General features: G+C 38.9%; 1 protein-coding gene across 4 annotated transcripts in view; it reads right to left on the bottom strand.

The window, feature by feature from the left end:
- Window positions 1-14,013, bottom strand: part of LOC137062872 (PALM2-AKAP2 fusion protein) — a 172,846-nt gene extending 158,833 nt beyond the window's left edge. Inside the window, exons 1-2 of one of the 4 annotated variants that reach the window (XM_067433804.1) lie at window positions 13,727-14,013; window positions 6,878-7,058 (exon numbers count right to left, since the gene is read on the bottom strand). In XM_067433804.1, the coding sequence (XP_067289905.1) occupies window positions 6,878-6,975 (98 nt within the window). In that variant the 5' untranslated portion in view covers window positions 6,976-7,058; window positions 13,727-14,013. Of the gene's footprint in view, window positions 1-6,877; window positions 7,064-13,726 lie in introns of all 4 variants that reach the window. The other 3 variants (XM_067433803.1, XM_067433805.1, XM_067433806.1) reach the window with 3 other exon arrangements.
- Window positions 14,014-22,576: the final 8,563 nt, after the last annotated feature.

The following is a 22,576-nucleotide window of genomic DNA, read 5'->3' as shown; positions in this document are numbered from 1 at the left end:
GAATATTCAACCTGGATTAGATACACAGAGATTATGCCATAGCCGTTGATGCCTCTGGATTTACTTATGTGTGGGGCGGCGCTATCAAAATTTTGGGGGTAGGGGCGTGTTTGTTTTGGTGATTTGAAATATCAACAACGGTTACCAGATAGCACTTACCCCACCTTTAAGGAGGAGCCGAAAGAGATTTCCGAGAGACACTGTTAGCATCTGAAACACGCCCCTCCCTTCCTTGCTCCGCCCCCAAATGGATGTATCTTTATCTTTATCTTAGCTGTAGCGAAGCAAAATAATGCTTTCCGATAAATAAAGTGAAGACGATGAAAGAACAAGGAAGAGCAAAAAAAAAAAAAATGAACACAGCACACAAGAGTATATACAAGCAAGAGTTGGTTGTTAGTCGCCAGCAGCTCCAACGCTACTCCCGTATGGATCAGAAGCAACTCAACCTCAGTGTCCGTTTGCAGGTCTTCCCGTTTAGGTCTCTGCAACGCTAGCTCTTGCCTGAGTGATAACTATTCTTTTTCAAGTGATATTCCTCTGAGCTTTTCTCTAGGGCTGCTCGATTATGGTAAAAATCATAATCACGATTATTTAACACGATTATTGGTGGGTGATGTGATCACCCATGAAGTCTTATTTCATGATACGAGTCATTTTAAATATCTGTGAAATTTCATAATTATCATACTTCAGCAAAAACTAATATTAGGTTAATTAAAGGGGTCGTGAATTGAGAAATCAACTAACCCTTGAGCTTTTGATATATAAAATCTTATTTGATACATACATTTCAAAATAAGAGTCAATGTCTATTTCGAGCTGGTTTATTATTAAAAGTTACGCATTATACGTTTTCGGTTACACAATAAACTGTAAAATAAATTTCATACCTATTTAATACATTGTCAGTCAGGAGGAAAGACTAAAAACAGTGTTTGACACATCAATAAAGTATCAAGTAAATGGCTTTAATGATAGCCTTTCCACAACTTTCCAAAAGAGGTAAACTATAAATAAAACCATTAAAAAAAAACATAATTACTTAAAATTAAATAAATGTTAACTGAAAAAACTTAAACTTATTTGAATCTTTAGCTTAACCTGATATACTAACTAAAACAGAAATACAAAATGATACAAAAATTATGTTTAAAAAAAAAAAAAACCTCTTTCATGTATTTTTGCGCTTGAATAGTCAAAAAACTAGTTTTAGTTTTAATTAGTTGTCAAAATGTCGGTTTTTACATGTATTCAAGTAACAGGCGGTTATATAATGCTTAAAGGGGTACTTCAGCGCTGGGAAGATGAATCTGTATTTAAACTGGGTCATCAATGCAGTAGAAATGTGAAATTATTTTTGAATTTGGTGCCTTCTAGACTGAGAAAAGACAGAAAATGTATTTTTGTCCCATGGGGATGAAAGACTACAATTCCCAGAATGCTTCGCTGCCCTGTGAGGCCATTCCCAACACCACCAACTTCATTACTGTGACTGAGTTAGAGAAGACACTATAATTAAAAACTGAACGTGTCTGTTCAATATAATGAGTGAGTCACTGTGCGAGTATCACAGCACTGAGCACTAACTGCACGAGTGATGAGAGCTGAGGTAATCGCGACTACATTCGCGGCATACATTCACAACGCCAGTTCAGTCTGGCACGCGTTTCAGTTCATGCCTTTGCAAGCTTAACTTTCATAGAAATGAATTTGAGAAGTTAAAAGACTTACATTGCTCACCATAGCTCCGTTTAAATGATCCTGTCTGCAAGCTGAGCTCTCCCTGCCAGCTGAGTGTAATCGCCCATCCCCCATGCGCAGATTCAAAACATGCGGAAATGGCTCCCTCTGCTGGCTGTAGTCTTTAGCCTTTGGGCAAGCATTCCTCCTATGATGCAAAAATCGTCATTTTGCATCATAGGAGGAATTTTTCCAGAAATAAAATGCATAAATCTCTCGTCTCAGGGAGATATGAGGGGGGAAAGCACAATAATTTGAATATTCTCCAGGGTTTCTACTGATACAAAGCCATATGCTAATCGCTGAAGTAACCCTTTAAATGCTCAATTAATGGATTTCAGTTCTACTGTTCTACTACTGTAGATTTAGTCGACTAAAATATTATGATATTTAGTTGTCTGAAAACAGACTAAAACTAAAAACAATTCAGGTGGCTGAAATATGACTGAAACTAAATAGCATTTTGGTCAAAAGACTGTGACTAAAACTAAATCAAAATTAGCTGTCAAAATTAACAACAAAGGAAGGTGTGCGGGACGGAATGAAGTAGCGGCACAATAATTGTTTCACGTCATTTATCTTTCTACCACCTCTCTAATCTTTATTCAAATCTTCCTCTTGCTCACTCTCTTTCCTCCCCCATCACGATTGACCCCCTACTGCTGATTGGCTACAAGTGCATTGTACTGCTCTGTTCGATCGACTTCCAACAGCCTTTCCTTAAAAATAGCTTGCTCCACCTTTAATCGAATGTAATGACATCCCTCATTCTATATCAGGTAATACAATTTAAACACCAACTTGGAAACAACTGTTATATGTCACATATATCATTATAAATAAGATTAATATGGTGTTTAGCTCTGAGGATTTGGCCGTAGTGTTTATCCTACAAGGCCGCCAGTTGCTGTGCTGTGACTGCTGCTAATTTTGCATGTGTCTGGAATGCGACAGCTGCAGTCACACAAGTGCTCAGTCCAAACTCAAAGGCATTCTTTGGTGTGATGCTCCAGGCCTTCTTTATTATCAAGACAGCACTCTCAAACGAGACGGCAACACTGTCACACAAACACGGCAAGATAAATTGCTAATTTTAGCATGGTTTGTGAGGAAAATCAATGTAAATTCAGGCAGTTTAAAGTAAATTACAGTTGTAAACTCATCCATAACCTAGTTTTAGTGTTACATTGCAGTAGTTGATGCTTTCAAGGGAACACTTGCCACTGATCTGGCATAATCAATAAGCAATTACTTACAAATGAGATCCAAAATGTCCCTTACACTTTGAACCTCATTTGTAAGTAATTGCTTAGCTGGTCCTTATCGAAAATAACCCAACCTCACGATGATGGCTGTATTGTACATTACCTATTGCTAGTTTAGACTGCACGATTTTCAAAGTCGTCGGGTCACTGCTCTTTTCACATTGCATGACTATCTGGGGTATCATTCAGTCACTGCTGAGTTCACACTGCACGAGGGATCGGCGACAGAGGGTTTCACACTGCATGACTGTACAAGAGGAAGAATCGATGACAAATCTCTCTCAGGTGTGCAAACTATGTTTCCCAACTACACGTGCGATGTGACAAGTAAACAACGGGAGATCAAACGTGCGTCAGACCGGAGTTCTCGCGCAAGACTTGGAATTGTTATGAAAAATGATAAACTGCACAAAGTTTGCTTCAAATTGTATGTGCGCTGATTTGTGGAGAAAAAAAAAAAAAAAGATTATGGCGGAGGAAATTGTTGAAGAGACCGAGGAAGCAAAGAATTGTGTTCTGCAAAGAGAGTTTGAGGTAAATAAATAATGTTCAGAATCAGAATCAAGTATTTCACAGAGCCGTTTAATAAATGGTTATAGAAAATAGAACATTTTCTTTATTTACCAAATAGAAAATATGTATTTTTTAAATTGTTAAAAGTACATTTAATAATTATAATTTTTTTTTTTTTTTAGCTCAAAATGACAGCAAATATATTTTTTTGAATTTTGATTTACTCTCAAAGAAAAATAATGTAAGAGCCTTTCCACAACTTTCCAAACGGAGATATGGATAAGAGAACTATGTCAAATTTGCCACCACTCACTCAGCCGTTGCATTATAAACACTCACACAGCAATGCTAATTCATTTCTTGTCATTTACTTAATGTCAAGGTAATATAACACAAAGTATACAAACTATGAAAAACTTTACTAGATGTTTACTAGATCTAATGTTGAGAACTGTGGAAATGTGTCATTCAGTCTGTGAAAAGCCATTTCAAATGTTTTGTCTAATTGACCTGACCTGACTTGTCTCTCATTTGTGGAAGTACTGACATAATCATAGTCGTAATCATCCCGATTTAAAATCTTAAATATCAAACATGTTTTATATTGTAGGGGTGGCCCCGATGTGTCCAAGGGCAGTTTGTGAGGTATAAGATTTGATCTGTAAATGCCTCACATTATCAGATAATCTGGGCCGAATATCGGAACCAACAGATGCCCTGGACATGTTTTTTTCCCCCTCGTGTCGGAGGGAGTAAATCGGACATATTGGCCTGAAACTCCTGTCGCCTGAGCCCCGGCTTTGTACACTTAAAGGTTTATTTCACCCAACATTTTTAATTATCCCATAATTTACTGACCCTCAAGCCTTGTATATGACTTTCTTCTTTCAGCCGAATACAATCAGAGTTATATTAAAAATATCCTAGCTCTTCCAAGCTTTATAATGGTAATAGTAACTTAGATTTTGAAGCCTAAAAATAGCATCCATCCATCATAAAAGTAACCCATACATCTCCAGGGGCTTAATAAAAGCCTTCTGAAGAGAAGCGATACGTTTTTGTAAAAAAATGTTTCCATATTTATAATATTTATAAACATATTTATAAACTATAATTACCTGCAACTTGTGTATGCAAGTCTATTTTCGGCCAGTGACCTCTAACCCAACACATGATGTATTAAAAAAACGTGGAAGCTCAGAGGATAGAATAAAACAAAACACCGGTCACGAATTTGAAATTTTGGAGGATACATGATAAATGTAAAAGGATTTTGAGTGCTCAGATCTTGCTCAGCCTTATTTGTTTGAACCGTGAGAGGCGTCTACACACACCTAAGCTTATGCTACTCCTACATCCTACATCATGTGTTGGGTCAGAGGTCACTCTTCCGCATGAACTGTATGACTGTTACTAGAAGCCAGTGATTTATAGTTTATAAAGTTATAAATATGGATATTTTTCTTATAAGAACACATCCCTTCACTTTAAGAAGGCTTTTATTAACCCCCTGGATCCATATGGATTATTTTTATGATGTATGGATGTGCTTTTTGGAGCTTTAAAATCCAAGTTGCCATTCACTCCCATAAAGCTTGGAAGAGCCAGGATATTATTGAATCTAACTTCAACTGTGTTTGTCTGAAAGAAGAAAGTCATATACAGCTCGGATGGCTTGGGCTGAGTAAATTATAGGAAAATTACATTTTTTGGGTGAACTATCCCTTTATGGCCTGTTCACACTAAGGACGGTAACTATAGTTGACCAACGAAGCTTTTGGGAAATGCACCACTGTTTGGAGTTTGTAATTTCAACCTCACAACTTTATTCCAGTTTGTCCCTATTATTTTACAAGTCTAACATTAAAGGAAGACTCCTCTTTCTTTGAAAATAGGCTTTCTGGGTCTGTCGGTAGCACTTTTAGCATAATTAATTGATTCTGATTAGACCGTTAGCATCTTGCTCAAAAATATAATATTATATACATTTTATAAGATAATTTGTGAGTTGTGATTTTCTAGGCCGATATGGCTAGGAACTACACTCTCATTCCTGTGTAATAATCAAGGACATTTGCTGCCGTACCATGGGTGACCGCGGCGCAATGATATCACGCAATGCCTGAAAATAGGCTACCTTCCGTTAACAAAACCAACGTGACAACTTGCTTGCACAAGTAGCGTGTCTTGTAACCATGGAGATGTTTGTGAGAGAGGCGATTCAGAAGATATTTACTTTAGTACAGATTCTGTTTGAACCGAAATACACTGAAGATGAGCTTTTGGAATTTGAAAGGCAAGAAAGTGTGGCTGAACAGACTTGGGGCAGAAGGGAGGAGGAGAGCAGATTCAAACCTTTAGAACACACAGAACCATGGCTAATCGCACAGGTAAATCCACTACCTTATTTGCCGGCTGCAACTCGTCAACTATAAAAACTTAGGCTGAATTCGAAATCGCCCCCTAAACCCTCATTCACTATTCCCTATGTTAGTCCACTAATACAGTTCACTTGAAGGAGTGAATGAAAACGAGTGAGTGAATTCGGACAGCCGCTGTGTGTACATCGGCTGTACGTTAGTTTTTGCGGTGCTATGTGGGATTGAATTAGTGCACTCAGTAATGTCCACTATGGTTTCGGACACCACTACAAATGGCTGTCCCTTCAGGTAATGCCCTATTTGAGGGTGTAGTGTGCGATTTTGGATTCAGCCTTAGTGCCGGTCAAGTTTTTCAGTCATTGCGTAATATGATTGCGCCAATGCATCCATTGTATTGCAGCAAAGTTCCTTGATTATTACGCAGGAATGAGAGTATAGTTCCTAGCCGTATCGGTCTAGAAAATCACAACTTTTAATTTTCCATCGGTCTTAGTTCACGATGTAACTACAAAAGAGTCAAGTTTTAAAGAGTAAAATTCCATGTATAATGCTAAGCTATGCTAAAAGTGCTACCGCCAGACCCGGAGATCAGCTGAATGGATCTGAAAATGGTAAAACTCAACTGTTTAACTCTATAGGAGTTCTATTTTCAAAAAAAGGGGAATGTTCCTTTAATTGCCCATCCAGTTCCTATTGAATAAGGGCCAACACCCCAAAAGATAAGAAATTCAACAGCATCTTAATTTGATCTTGTCATACTGCATGTTCATTTAGTCTTACAATTGAATTGCCAATGACACAGTGAGACATGCATTCCCCTGTTCAAACACACACAGTTGGAGGAATCCATGACTGCAGATAGCAGCTGCAGCATCATCATCATCCTCCTGCTGCCCTGGCTGCCGTTGCTATGGCAACCTGTCCGTGATGTCCAACCCTACAGAGGGAGGGCGAGGAAAAAATGGAAGAACTCACTCATATGCCGGGGCTTTCCTCCGGAGAGGTGTGCCCATCATGGCTGCGTCTTCTTCCTCTTTCTTTCCTCGTCTTCTTTCTGCTGCTGTTACCAGCATCACCTTGGGAATGATGGATCTTCTCCACCTTTTCCTGAGATTTCAGATGGATGCTGGGTGCTTGCAGCTTGCTTCCGCTCTGTCTAGCCTGCAGGATGAGAGAGAAAGAGAGAGGGAGACAAGAGGGAGGGTCACATTTGTTTAACGTCTGATTTTATTGGTAGAGAACATGCTTCTCTTTGAACTTTCATTTGAGAATGTAATATTACAGCAATACTAATTAGCAATAGCTACTCAAATCTACAGTGAAGTCCTAAGCCATTTAACAGATATATTACGCTGAAAGTAACCTTCAAATTATGTCAGATACAATGATTCCATATTTAATCCATTCAACTGTTCACATTATAGCCGGAAGTGTTCAAATCACTTCCATACTGAAGCTTTAGACTTTCATGGGAATTTGTAATTATTCTATTAGTTGGTAAGTTTGTATGAATAAATACATATCTGGGGTGCGTTTCCCGAAAGCATCGTTAGCCAACTATGGTCGCAAGTTCCGTCATTATCAGCATAGTTCAACGAGTCGTGTTTCTCAAAACCAGTTTCAACGAACATTCGCAAACAGCATCGCAAACTTGTGTGGTTGCAACGACAGCTCTCAACCTGTGGTTAGAAGCAGAGTTTCTTTTTGCATGACATGTGGACTTAATAAATCCTTATCTTGAGCAAAATAACGCAGATGACATTTAGTACAATCTATATGTTTTATTTCGAATACATGCAAATGTCATTTATGTCTTTTAGGTTTTTTGAGATTTAATGCATCTTTTTTAAGAGTGAGGATGTGCAAACGACGTCCTCTAATACGCAAGAACGAGCCTATTCGAATCTAGAAATAAAGCAAAATAACTGTGAAAAATAAGAATCAGTCCTCAAGTGCCATGTCCATAATTTATAGTAAAAAAATGCTCATTAAAATCAGTTATTACTCCACCACCAGTATGACATCATTAACCCAAGTGGTTGAACGACAGATTTGCTGTTTCGGGAAACAGTCGTGAGTAGTTAATTTCTTCAGCGATGCATCGTTCTATGGTAGTTAAGCAGTGAGTAACGTCATTGTACGGGAAACGCACTCCTGATTAGAATGAAAATGTATGATTTGTTGGTTTAACACCACAAGGGATTTTAATTCTGAACATTGAACATTCTGAATTCTATTTTTTATTTATCACAATGACATTTTTCAAATAATATTATTGTCATTTTAAATGTATTATTATTATTATTATTATTATTATAAAATACAATAATCAAGGCTGACTAAAACAACCTGAATTTCAAATGACCCTTGTCCAGGGTTATTATAGTTATCTAAAACTAATTTCATAAAAAAAAACTGAAATAAAATACAATATTAAAAGTCTTATTTTATTTCAGCTAGTTGCCAAAGAAACATTTCTCAGCTTCATTTAGTTTAACTTACCGGGAATGGACTAAAATATCTAAAAATAAAACAAATAGAAATAAATAAAAACTATTATATATATATATATAGTTTTTATTTATTTCTATTTGTATATATATATATATATATATATATATATATATATATATATATATATATATATATATATATATATATATATATATATATATCATATATCATGCCAAATATTGTCTCATTTTGGATTTCATAAGAGCTACACATTCCAAAAGAGTTGGGACAGGTAGCAATAAGAGGCCGGAAAAGTTAAATGTATATGTAAGTTTTACATGTTTGGTCTGTCTGTGATTCCCAAGTACTTCCTGTGTTTAGTTTAGTCACATGGTCTTTGTTCTTAGTTTCCCGCCACTGTTCAGTCCCCTCGTTAGTTTAGTTATGTCAGCTGTGTCTTGTTATCTGTGCCACCTGTCCCCCTCGTTAGTCTAGTCCTCAGTGTGTGTATTTAAGTTCCTTGTGTTCAGTCCTTGGTTGTCCGGTCTTGATGTTAACTTGATGTTGGTAATGGGATCTTGAGGTATATTCCCTGATGTTCACGTTAGTCTAGAGTGTTAGATGTTCTGTTTTGAATAAAAGCTCATTTGTGTTTGGAAGTCTTGGATATCTCCTTCATTGCGGCATTTGACACCATTACAATAAGGAACAGCTAGAGCACCAATTTGCAACTTATTAGGTCAATTGGCAACATGATTGGTTATAAACAGAGCCTCTCAGAGTGGCAGTGTCTCTCAGAAGTGGAGATGGGCAGAGGATCAACAATGCTACCCCCATGCTGCGGTGAAAAATAGTGGAGCAATATCAGAAAGGATTTTCTCAGAGAAAAATTGCAAAGAGTTTGAAGTTATACATGATCCAGAAGCACAGGTGCTTTCTCTGGGCTAAGACTTATTTAAAATAGACTGTGGCAAAGTGGAAAACTGTTCTGTGGTCAGACAAATCAAAATTTGGAAAACTTTTGGAATCTTTTTGGAAAACTGGGATGCAATGTCATCTGCACTAAAGAGGGCAAGGCCAACCCAAGTTGTTATCCACGCTCAGTTCAGAAGCCTGCATCTCTGATGGTATGGGGTTGCATGACTGCATGATGCATGGGCAGCTTACACATCTGGAAAGGATTGAAATTTAAAATCTACTTATTTTTCCCTTAAAATGAAACATTTTCTCAGTTTAAACATTTGATAGCCTATGTCATCTATGTTGCATTCTGAATGAAATATTGAAATTTGAAACTTCCACATCATTGCGTTCTGTTTTGATTCACAATTTATACAGTGTCCAAACTTTTTTGGAATCGGGTTTGTAATTGATGATGTCTCCTTAAAAGGGTCCTTGGAGGTTAATTCCAATAGAAACAAAATAATTCTTCTTACCCCATTGCAAGATAATCTAGCTTTGCCCAGGCAGAACCCTGCTGACTTTTCAGGGATGGTGAGAACTGAGGAACTTAAAATGTTTTAAAAGTGACACAGAGATGATGGCATTTTTATTACTCAACAGGTAAGGTATTTTATATAAATTGCAATATAGCTCTCAATCAGAGTTCAGCATCATCTATTGTGAATCTACAACAACCATGACATTAGGTTGTTGTAGAGTTGTGCTGGAATTTATTTTCAAGGAAGAACTGTGTCTATTAATGGGTAAAGCAACAGTAATGTGTTCATCAGCTAGTCATCTTGGGATGCTTTCCATCTAAACTGGTTATTTCTCTTAAGTCTAGTGGTGAATGTAGACTAAACATTAGGATAACCATATTCATCCGCACACTCACGAGCCAAAGCACAACCAAAACAAAGTTCTTCTGCTAAATGCATGTCATTTTTTTTTTTTTTTGTAACTAGAGGGCCAAATGTTACAGTGGTACCTTTAACATGTTTTTTATTTATTTTATTTTATTTATTTTGTAAATTACAGTTTTAAACTGTAAAATTTACAGGCTGTTATTAATTTTTATTTAATTTTAATTTTTTTATTTTTATACAGTGTAATAGTATCTCAGTGATACTAAAATAACACTGTTCCCCACCACCTGTTCTCATTAGTTTGAGGCACAAAAGAGTTTGACCAGATGTCTGGTTGGAGAACTGTGGGCAGTAAGGGATAAGTGTATAGACATACACACGTGTCAGTTTAGGAACTAAGCACATTTTCTTTATAAATCACTTTGGCTAGGAAGAATTTACCCAGATCAAAGAACTTGTTTAGCATGTCAATTCAGTGCCATTTAAATTGGAATAAAGCTACATTTAACTTGAACATATTCCCTTAGACAGTCTGAGACGGGCTGCTCTTAAAAGAAAAGACCAAGGTCACATTCAGCTGATGTGTTTAGACTTTCTACATGCTTGAGTGTCACACACTTGGATGTTTGTGATTGTGTGAAGTTAGTACTTTGAGTTATCAAACTGTCTGGAATGCCTGTAGTTGTCTTTGTGCCTTATTTGGTTGCCTTATTTACTAACTATACTTTTAGCACATCTTGTTTAGAAAACTATTATGTTAAAATATATATATTTTTTAAATCTTAGCCGCAATCTGTGTGTGAATAGTCTTTATACTGAAAATTAATGTTTTCAGAGGCAATGTTTGTATTCACTGCATAGTAACACAGTAAATAATATTCTAATTACGGTAAGTAATACAGTAAAAAAACATTTTCTGAAAAAAATATGGCTGATGCATGTCATTGCAGAACTATCTGTCTCTACAAACTGCACATGTGTAAATGCTGTATCATACATTGGTGAATTGCCAATATATATTACCCTCTATGGTACACAATATGATTTCAATGAGGAAAAACTAGTCGTGGTGTTTTTCCTGCTTAAGGAAAAAACCTGCTTTCCTGCTATTGTTATAGGACACTATAACAATAGCAATCAAAATTGTCATATTTATTTATTTGTTTATTTTTTAAGTTTTTTGCCTTAAGGCATCATTGTGCCACAACGGACAAATTACATTTGACTTTTTCATGTAGAAAAAAGAAATATATTTATTGAAAACATTTTTTTTTAACCAGACACTTAAAGTAGGATTACCAAACCATTACATCAAGCCATCACATCAAGTTATTACATCAAGTTATCACATCAAGTTATCATATCATATTATCATAACCATCTTTATCCTCATCTCCATCTTCGATCTCACCCTCACTCTCTCCCTGCCGGATTGTCACTATGGCCTCATCTTCCTCATCACATGATACCTCATCCTTACCCTCATCAGTTGTGTTTTATACTTTTTTTGAGTGCTATAGAAAATGTGCAGATCATAATATATGCAGTTATATGTGTATTACTATTTTTATACATGCATTACAATATTGTGCAAAAATGCAGATATATTTAGATAATTCGAACTCTTTTCCTTACAAATATACTGTATTTGTATCCAACCTAGTGTGTCTGCTATTGCCTTACGCGATTCCATTATGGTACAATGTTGCCTTGAGGCAAAAAAGTTTTTTGTTATTTACTCTAAAACATTTGATGATATATAATGTAAAGTACTTGAAAATACTTCTTTACTAACCAGTGAAGGTGACTCATATTTTTGTGGGTGATTATATGGACAGGAAATTAGTTAAAAATGCAGTTTTCATTGGAGAAAATATGGAGCCATGTGACCTGTGCACATGACTGAAACATGACACAAAATGGACCCCTGTGGGTCATGTGACCCATTTTTTTTTTACACTTTCATTGATTAGTATTTAAGTTCTTCTTCCTGGGGATAGGTTTGAACAATACATTGGTGTTTCATTTGATTAAGAATAATCTAAAATAGACTATGTTGCCTGGAGGCAACACCGTACCACAGAGGGTTAAGAACAGGGATGGTCCATAAACCAGGAACTGGTTGCTTTGCACTGTGTGCAGGTGCCAAGTCTTGATGGAAAATTAAATCTGAATCTCTATAAAGTTGGTCAGCAGCAGGAAGCATCAAGTGCTCCAAAACTTCCTGGTATATGGCTGCATTGAACTTGAACGTCAGAAAACACAGTGAACCAACACCAGCAGATGGCATGGCACCCCAAAATGACTCACTGACTGTGGACACTTTACACTGGACCTCAAGCAACGTGGATTGTGTGCCTCTCCTCTCTTCCTCCAGACTCTTGAACCCTGATTTCCAAAGGAAATGCAAAATTTACTTTCATCAGAGAACATAACTTTGGACCACTCAGCAGTCCCTTTTGTCTTTAGCTCAGGCGACTCGCTTTTGCCCCTGTCTGTTGTTCAAGAGTGGCTTGACACAAGGAATGTGACCGCTGAATCCCATGTCTTGCATACGTCTGTGCTTAGTGGTTCATAAAGCACTGACTCCAGCTGCAGTCCACTCTTTGTGAATCTCCCCCACATTTTTGAATGGGTTTTGTTTCACAATCCTCTCCAGGGTGCGGTTATCCCTATTGCTTGTACGGTTATCCCTATTGCTTGTACGGTTATCCCTATTGCTTGTACGGTTATCCCTATTGCTTGCTTGTTTTTTCTACCACATCTTTTCCTTCCCTTTGCCTTTCTATTAATGTGCTCAGACACAGAGCTCTGTGAACAGCCAGCCTCTTTTGCAATGATCTTTTGTGTCTTGCCCTCCTTGTACAAGGTGTCAATGGTCATCTTTTGGACAACTGTCAAGTCAGCAGTCTTTCCCATGATTGTGTGGCCTACAGAACTAGACTGATATACCATTTAAAGGCCTTTGCAGGTGTTTTGAGTTAATTAGCGGATTAGTGTGTGGCACTAGGTGTCTTCAATATTGAACCTTTTCACAATATTTGGGATTTTTCTTAGTTTTCAATTATAATCATCAAAATTCAAAGAAATAACATTTGAAATATATCAGTCTGTGTCTAATGAATGCATATAATGTACAAGTTTCACTTTTTGAATGGAATTAGTGTAATAACTAAACTTTTTGATGATATTCTAATTATATGATCAGCACCTCTATGGACAAAAACCATTTAAACATTCTTCAAAGTAGTTTATTTATGTTCCACAGAAGAAATACATGCATATAGGTTTTGAAACATTATGAGAATGAATAAAGGATGACAGAATCTTAAGTGACAATCCACTCTCACCTATTGATATAAAATGCCATGGTTCAGTTGAATATAATTTCCTGAAAGACTGTGGCATTAATATAACAAACTACCTTTGAACACTGAAACAAGATTATATGCAAAGCTTTGGTTAGATCTGTCTAATTCCTTATTCAAAGAGAACAACACATGCCAGTGAAGGATAACCCAAGTGAGATAAACAAAGCTGGTGCTAATACTAAAATACTCACTTCTTTAGGTCTGCAGTAAGCCACTATCCTTAAGCGCTGAAGTGTTACATGACCCTCTGCATTCCTAGGATGGCTGACAGTTGAAAGTGTCCATCTCAGTTGTTTGAGAGGCTCAGCAGTGGTCCCGACTCCCGTGGCCCGTCTCGGCTTACTAGGAGTATCATGAGTGTGTGCTGTGCCTTTTGCCGTTAATTTGGTAGGATTTGTTTTCTGGCAGACCTTGAGACCTTTCGGCTGTTCCTCACACTCACAACACATCACAGTACAAAAACACTCTCACAAAAGTGGCATAGATTTCTAAACAGCATTAAAAAAAAAAACTGTAAATGGGGGCGTAAGGGACAAGGCCATCTATGTAAGCGACAGAGCCACAGATATCACACGCTGATACAATGTTAGCTTTGTTGACCACTCTTTCTGGAATTTATCCGCAGTAGCTCCAGTGAAGGGGCCTTTCAGCAGACACCGTTTGCATTGTCACCTCATCAGTAATCTATTTAAGGTCATTCAGGATGAGTCTGACTTGCATCTGCAATCGAGGACAGAAAGCTAGTTCACATCCTGTTTAATATCTGTTTGATCCTACATTGTTACCATTTGTGTAAAGAAACAAATACTTTTATTCAGCAAGGATACATTAAATTAGTCAAAATTGACAGTAAAGACATTTATAATGTTACAAAAGATTTCTATTTCAAATAAATGCTGTTCTTTTGAACTTTGTATTCATCATAGAATCATGAAATAAAATGTATCACACTTTCCAAAAACATGTTTTCAACATTGATAATCGTTATAATCCCTGTGTAGATTCCAGGACTTTTATGTTGAAGTGTTTCCTGTGCCATGCTTTTTAGTCTGTTTGTAGTCCGATTGTTCATTGGTTCTCTCTTGATTAGTCTCCCCAGGTGTATCTTTTTTTTGCTAAGCTGGTTGGTGTATATGTAACCCTTGTGTTTCTCTTGTTACTTTGTCAGTTGTTGTACATGTAATGGTTGCTTCTGGTTGTGGTATCCTTGTGGTTTTACATATATTTAAGGGGATAGAACTCAATAAAATTAAGTTAGGAGAAAATGTATTGCAATTGTGTTGCTTTAGCTCATTTGAATCAAGCTATTTGTACAAGCAGCAAAAATAGGTTTATTTTTTTTAGTGCATGGACAATGAAGACTGGAGTAATGATGCTAAAAATTTGATAGAAAACGAAAACAGTTATTTGAAATTTCAATATTATAATGCTTTCCTTTATTTAAATAAAATAATAATTGGTAAATGGACTGCTTTATATAGTGCTTTCAAGAGACCCTATGACCATCCAAAGCGCTTTACATTTTGCCTTCGAATGCATCCTTCTTTCACAGGAATTCGGAGTGTGCATGAGGTGTAGCCTTCGTGGCTGGAGATAACCCACAATTCTTTGCGTCGCCGTTAACAACCGTCATATATATATTTTTATATTATATGAAAAAAACTGCACCACTGCCAGATATACATGCGAGCGTAGGTGTGGTGTTTAAGTTCAAGCTTGTTTTTGTTTTTTAAGCTCTATTACCTCAATGTTTTAGTGCTTTTTAAAAGTTTAGAACAGTACATTGCTGTCAAGACAAGAAACATTTCATAGTAATTTTCAAGTTATAAATAATTTTCATTCATATAAACTGCCGTGAAAGCGCAGCGAGGCTGAACATGTTGGCATAGCAACGTGATACTTCCTCCTGCCTGTGTGTCCTACAAAGGACGTCACGTTTAATTCTGACTGAGGACACTCCGTATACTGCGTCCTACACAGGACGTGTCCTCCGGAGGACACAGCCTTCGAAATTTAACGAGACACAGCTGTGGTCTTCACCTCACAGCCGGTGGAAAATAGTACTCGGGCAGAAATCATGTTCATAGGTGCGGTTATTAACGTTACTGTAGTTTGAAGCAGAACAGGACCAAGTGTTGTGTAGCTGAGCACGGCCGCTGGAGCGATTGTTAAACAAACACACGGCTCGCCAGCACCGGGACTTTTATTATGACGGGACGGTACACAGTCAGTCGCTGGGCGCGCGCACTTCCGCGTTTCCGGTCATGAGTATAAGGTAAAGCAGCTCTGTTTATCATATTAGATACATTTAAGTGTGTTTAGAATGATGTTATGACGTTACTCTGTGACACTTGTTCACACTGCTGAGAGAAAAGCGCTTCTGCCAAATAAAACTGAGGGTAGCGCAGATATGACACAATTGACAGGCGACTCCCTCAAACGCTATGTTGACACGTCCCGGTCCTTAGTTAAAATAGCAATTTTCTCACAATTTAGAAATAGTTGGAAACATTTGGGATATTGTAAGTACTCAACTGAACACTGGCCTAGTGGTTTTTGGATATTTTACTGCAAAAATACCACATAGTGCACCTTTAATAGACAAATAATATTGTCTGTTCGTTTTATTTGGACGGCAATACATTCAGTCATGTCTGGCAACCTGAGAAATATGTTTTCAGTATCATTAGGATATGTAAAAAATAAGCAATTTAGGGAGATTTATTTGAAAACTGATTAGATTAGATTAGACATGAAACTTTGTGAAACTATACATTTAAGGTATATTCAATCTATTAACCCATTTAAAAGGATTTTGAACCATGAGACATTAAAGGATCTGTTATCCTGTGCTATTATCATTGGTATTACGGCCTTCATCTCTAATCCCCAGTAAAGGGAGGAGAAATAAAACATTGCAAAATAAAAAAATAGCATCAGAAATGCATGAAAATCTGCATGTTTATACAGAATGTCCTGTTGACTATGTGTCAAGTTTTGTTAGGTTTAGACATTACGTTTAGCAGAAATTGACAGAAACATTTCCAAATACATTACTTAACATTTCACAAAATTATACATTTTGACAAATCAAAATCCTTTTGATAACTTTTTGTCATGAGGATCTGGGGATGATGCTAGAAATTAGAATGGTGGATAAAGTTTTTTAGATGATCATAATTATGAGACATAATCTTGAACAGGCCTAAAGCAAGGATTCAGATGAATATTAGAAAGAAATAACACCACCTAGTGTCCAACAGATGTGTTTCTGTGCGCTTACCAGGCTGGATATGTCTGGCTTACAGTCTCTAATGCCCATATAGGTTTATTGCAGAAAAAGATGATGAAGAAGAAGCCAATCCTTACAAATAGGGTTCCAACTTTGGTGCCTAATTAAAGATTATCTGTGCCAAAGTAGCAACATAACACACAAATCTACTGTATGTTGGATTTAAATCCTTATTTAAATGACCATTCTTGTCCTAAACATGCTTAAACCCTATTGGTTTAGGATATTGTTAACGGACCTATTTTGTAAGTAATTTACATATTTCTGAATACCCCTCAATAAAACCTAGTTGTAATTGCTTCAAGTCAATAGTTCTAAAGCTAAGAATTTCTAAAATACTTTAAATCTGTCACAGTAGGCAATTGCAAATCGACTTCGGGTGTAGTTTAATGACCAACGAGGAGCGATTAAACTCTTAAGAACATCTGAAACTAGTAGGCCTAATATCTGTTGAACTTGTGCCAAAGACAAAGGCTATTTACACAGTAGTCTAGAAGAGTGTTAATTAAAGTGCTATATTAGCCTACTTACAAAGCTGTTATACTTACAAGCTGTTCACTTATAAAATGATTCAGCCTGGTCACTATTAGCTTAGTTCACCCCAAAATTAAAATGATCTTATTAATTACTTACCCTAATATTATTTGACAGCTTTAAGAGCTCTGTTCATATTCGGAACACAAATGACGATATTTTTGTTGAAATCCGATGGCTCAGACAGGCCTTCATTGACACCAATGTCATTTCCTCTCTCAAGACCCATAAAAGGCACTAAAGACTTCGTTACAAAGCCCATCTCACTATAGTTATTCTACAATAATTTTATGAAGCAACGAGAATAGTTTTTGTGGGCAAAAAAACAACAACTACTAAATAACGACTTGTATAGTGATGAGCCGAGTTCAAAACAAAGTTTCGAATGTTATGAATCAGCGAATTGATTCATTATTCGGATCGCCTGTCAAACCGCCAAACTGCTGAAATCACGTGACGGCGACCCGAATCATCATGAATTGATACACTGATTCATAACGTTCACAGGGGCGTAGCTAGCAATTTTGGGCCCTATGAAAGAATATGAGGTAATAACTTCTTTGTGTGAATATATAGTAAAGTGTAATTTATTCCTGTGATCAAAGCTGAATTTATCATAATTACTCCAGTCTTCAGTGTCACATTATCCTTCACTAATCATTCTCATATGAGGATTCTCTGCTCAAGAAGCATTAATGATTATCATCAACGTTAAAATGATTATTTGATGAATACAAATTTGTTGCTTTTTAATTATTTTTGAGAAAGAACTTAAATAAATTAATACAGCAAGGATCCATTAAATTGGTCAAGTGACAGTGTAGACATTTATAATGTTGCAAAAGCTCTATATTTCAGATAAATGTTGTTCTTGAACTTTCTATTCATTAAATTATCCTGAGAAGTTTTTTTCAACACTGATAATAATCTTTAATGTGTGTTGATCATCAAGTCCTCATATTATGATTTCTGAAGGATTATGTGACTCTTGAGACTGGAGTAATGAGGATAAATTCACATTTGATAACAGGAATATTTTTTTAAAAAATGTATTCAAATAGAAGAAAAAAAAATACATTGTAAAAATATTACACAATAATACTGTTTTTGTTGTATTTTGGATCAAATATCGAGAAACATTTCTTAAACATTTCTTAAAAAACATTTTAAACATCTTACCGTTCTCAAACTTTTGACCGGTAGTAGCCTATGTGTTAAATAGCACAATAGCTTCTTCTCATCTCCATCATCTTCTCCTTTCTTCCTGACCTGCATATTCCCCTTCTCAAAAAAAGCTGAGCTTTGGTTGATACAGTCTTTGCAAACTGATAGTTCCTGTCGCTTGTTTAACTTCTATCGTATCTCAGCTGTTGAGTTAGTTAACTTACACTTCTCATCTTGCACTTTGTGACTGCTAACGTACTCGGTTACTTTCGTAACCTCGGTTCCCTGAGAGAGAGGAACGAGTATTACGTATGGGAAAAACTCCTTTTCTCGAGAATGTGAAGCAAAACTTTTAATAAAGGTATCTATGTAAAGCGCAGTGAGCTGCACGGCCATAGCCCAGCGCGAGGAGCGCTCTGATTGGCCGGGCCGCGGCAACTGCAGGAACCTATGGTGAGGCGGCTGAGAGGAACGAACCAATGGGGGGCGTTCCAGAAGCCCGCCGAAAAAGGTGCTTATATTTGCATACAGGAGGCTATATAAGACCCTAATTCGCCATAGGTGTCAGGTTTTAAGATCGACTGAAGCGATACCTGAGAAGCATAAACACGGCACGGAACGTAATACTCGTTCCTCTCTCTCAGGGAACCGAGGTTACGAAAGTAACCGAGTACGTTCCCTTTCGAGAGAGGTTCCTCGTATTACGTATGGGAACACAATGTAAAGCGCCGTGTGTGCTGACTGACCCAGTATACCCAAAGCACATGTTATAAACCCCCGAGACACCGACAGAGGCGGCTTATAAGGGGAATGAAGAACCGGAAGAGTCGGTTCGTTTGAACAGCTGATCGGACATAGTCGGATCTTATGATGAATGAATAGTGCTTAAGGACTAATGTGTACAGGCCAAAACGTAAGGCAATCTGTTTGCCAGGGTCAAGATAGAGCCTAGATGGAGAGAAACCCTGCTTGTAGAGCTGGAACCTCCAACTTGTAGAATCTGATAAAAGTGGACGGAGAGGCCCAGCCTGCCGCCGCACAGATATCTTCCAAAGAAATGTCACACGACCAAGCCCAAGATGAGGCCATGCCTCTAGAGGAGTGGGCTTAAATGCCTGTAGGACAGGTTAGGTCCTAGACCTATATGCTAGTGGGACTGCATCCACTATCCAGTGTGAGAGACTGTTTCATGACAGCACAAACTTTAGTGCGGCCACCGAAGCAATGAAGAGCTGATCCGACTGCCTGAAGGGGGCGGAGCGCTCTAGATACAATCTCAATGCTCTGACTGGGCAGAATAGGTTTGCGTCTTATTCTCTCTGAGACGCGGGTTAAGCAGTGAAAAGACCTGCATACTGAAGGGGTTGATAGCACTTTCAGCATAAAACCATGCCTCTGTTTGAGCACAACCTTGAAGTTGCTGGACCCAAACTCAAGACAGGAAGGACTCACGGAGAGTGCAGGTAAGCCACCCACTCGGTTAACCGAGGCCACAGCCAGCAGAAAAACGGTTTTGAGTGATATGTGCTTCAAGCTCGTGTTCTGAAGTGGTTAGGAGGGGGAACCCTTCACGGCCTCCAAAACCATGGCGAGGTCCCAAATAGGGACCGAGGTAGGGGCAAGGCGGGCTGAATCTCCTGGCCCCTTTAAGAAAACACACAATACGATCACTTTTCCCTAGTGAATGTGCCGCGATCGGAGCGTGGCTAGCTGCTATGGCGGAGACACACACCCCGAGTATGGAGGGGGGACGACCCGCATCCATTAGCTCTTGGAGAAAGCGAGCAGTTCCGCCAGTTCGCATGAGTGTGCGTCGATGTTTCGCGTAGCACATTGGTTAGAAAACCACTGACCACTTTAAAGCAGAGCTGCCAGATAGCAGGGGCTCTAGCTTCCGAAATAGTGTTCATAACTTGTCAGAGAGGTTCCCGGATACCGTTGATGGGCCATACGTGGAGGGCCCACAGCTCGGGATTGGGATGCCAGACCTTCCCTTTCATTGGCAGAATAGGCCATGGGGCTGTGTCTGACAGCTGAAACAGTTTGGAGAACCATGTGCGGTTCTTCCAAAGTGGGGCTATTAAAAAGCACAGGCTTGCAGCTGGATCGCGATCGGAGGGAACATATAGAGGGAGTCTGGGCCAACATGGGCCAGGGCATCCCTGCGTTTGCAGAAAAAATATTGGGCAGCGTGTGCTGTGCGAGCTGACTCGTTTGCGGGTAAAGGGACCATCCCCCTGGGGACATGGGTCCTCTGGATAACATGTCCGGACCCTGATTCAGAATACCTGGCACGTAAGCCGCCCTTAGGGAGCTCAGATTGTGCTCTGCCCATAAAAGGAGATGCTTAGTCATGCAGTGAAGAGAGTCTGATCTCGGCTGCCCTAGCGATTTTATGTACATTATCAAGACGTGGTGGTTCTTATGCCGTAAGACGCTCGTTGAGTCTTGAGTCTATGACAATGACTGTACTGATAAGCCTGCCCCTCGAAGGCGAATCTCAAGAATGGCCTGTAGTGGGGGTGGGGGGTTATCGTAACGTGAAGTATGCGTTTTTCAGATCTATTGAGAAAACCCAATCCCCGGGGCGAATGTGCGCGGGGATTTGTTTCACCGTCAGCACCTTGAAACGAGCGTGTCATAAGTGCTTTGTTCAGATGCCTGGAAAATGGGCCTGAGACCGCCACCCATTTTCGGCATGAGGAATTAGCGACAGTAAAAACCTGACTCGCTAGCGTCGGGTGTACTGTTTCCGCCGCTCTCTCCTTTAACAGTCTCAATGCCTCAGCGAGAAGCACGTGACTGACACTGCTTCTTACAGAGGGCTCGACCACGGCTTGAATCGTGGGGTCTGCGAGCAAAACTGTAGCGAGAACCTCGTTTTATATGTTCAACACCCAATATTATATACCAGGAATGGCCTGCCAGGCCTGGGCTCGTAAAGCCAGGGGTTGAATTAGATTCGGGGGCTGGCCGCTTAGTAATAGGGGCCTGTTAGCCGGGTTGCTTGTGCTGTAACACTGCTTGTAACACTGTGGGGATAGTGTTAGTTTTGGCGGTGCAGGCTTTGCAGTGGGCGCGCGCCTCACATTTATATTGTGTGTGCGAGAGTGAACTTTGTGAAAAGTGCTTGGGTGCAGGAGTGCAGACTGTAAAGTGGGCACATTTCCTACATAGAAAGCTCTTTTGTGTGTAGTGTAAACAATGTGCAGTGGCGCACAACCTACGTAGAATACCCACGGTGCAAACCAGTGAGCAAATCCACAGGGGTAAACGCACACAGCATTAGTGTGCAGACGAGTGTGTTTAACACAGGCTAGTTGACTGCAATATTTCATCTCCAGTCACTTAACTTAAGGGAACTGGGAGAATGTAAGGAAGTGCGGGTGGTATGTGAGCCATTCCACAATGCCGTTATGCTCTAGTCTAGACTGAAAGCACGCATGCAGACAAGCGTGTTTGACCACAGGCTAGGGTAGTTGACTTTATATGGTGTAATCCGGGCGCGGCGGGATTTATTTGTGATTTTGTGAGGCTGAATTAACAGTGCTTATGTAGGGGTGCACACTGTGTAGTGGACACTTTGTCTACAGTGTAAAAACCTTTCCAGCCGCCTGAATAAAGGGGACTGGAAGTGATAGAGTGAAAAAAGGGCTTAGCTTGGCAGCCATTTTCCGACGCCCTTATGCTCTGACAGTGAGCGCGTGCTATGACGTAAGCCGCGCTCTAGTCAGCAACGCGCTGTGGAAGGGGCGCGCGCTATCATGACAAGGCAGCCATTACAACTTCCTTGGCAGTAAGCGTGCGCTGCAGCGACATTGTTCTTGACATACCCAACAGCCCGAGCTCGCTCGTCTAACTTACTCTAGTATTCTCTGTCCGCAGCGCTTCAGCACGGCGGCGGTAGAATGAGCACGGCGAGAGCTTCGGCTCGAGTTTGTTTATTCACTCTAGTATTCTCTGTCCGCGGCGACAGCGCGACTGAACTAGAGAAGAGGAAGCGTGAGTTAAAACTCTGTCCGCGGCGCTTCTAGCACGGCGAGAGCTTCGG

This window comes from Pseudorasbora parva, chromosome 23 (genome assembly GCF_024679245.1).
Source record: "Pseudorasbora parva isolate DD20220531a chromosome 23, ASM2467924v1, whole genome shotgun sequence".
In the NCBI taxonomy this organism is placed as follows: domain Eukaryota; kingdom Metazoa; phylum Chordata; class Actinopteri; order Cypriniformes; family Gobionidae; genus Pseudorasbora; species Pseudorasbora parva.
Note: the sequence above shows the minus strand (reverse complement) of the source record. Positions and strands in the feature narration are given on the sequence as shown.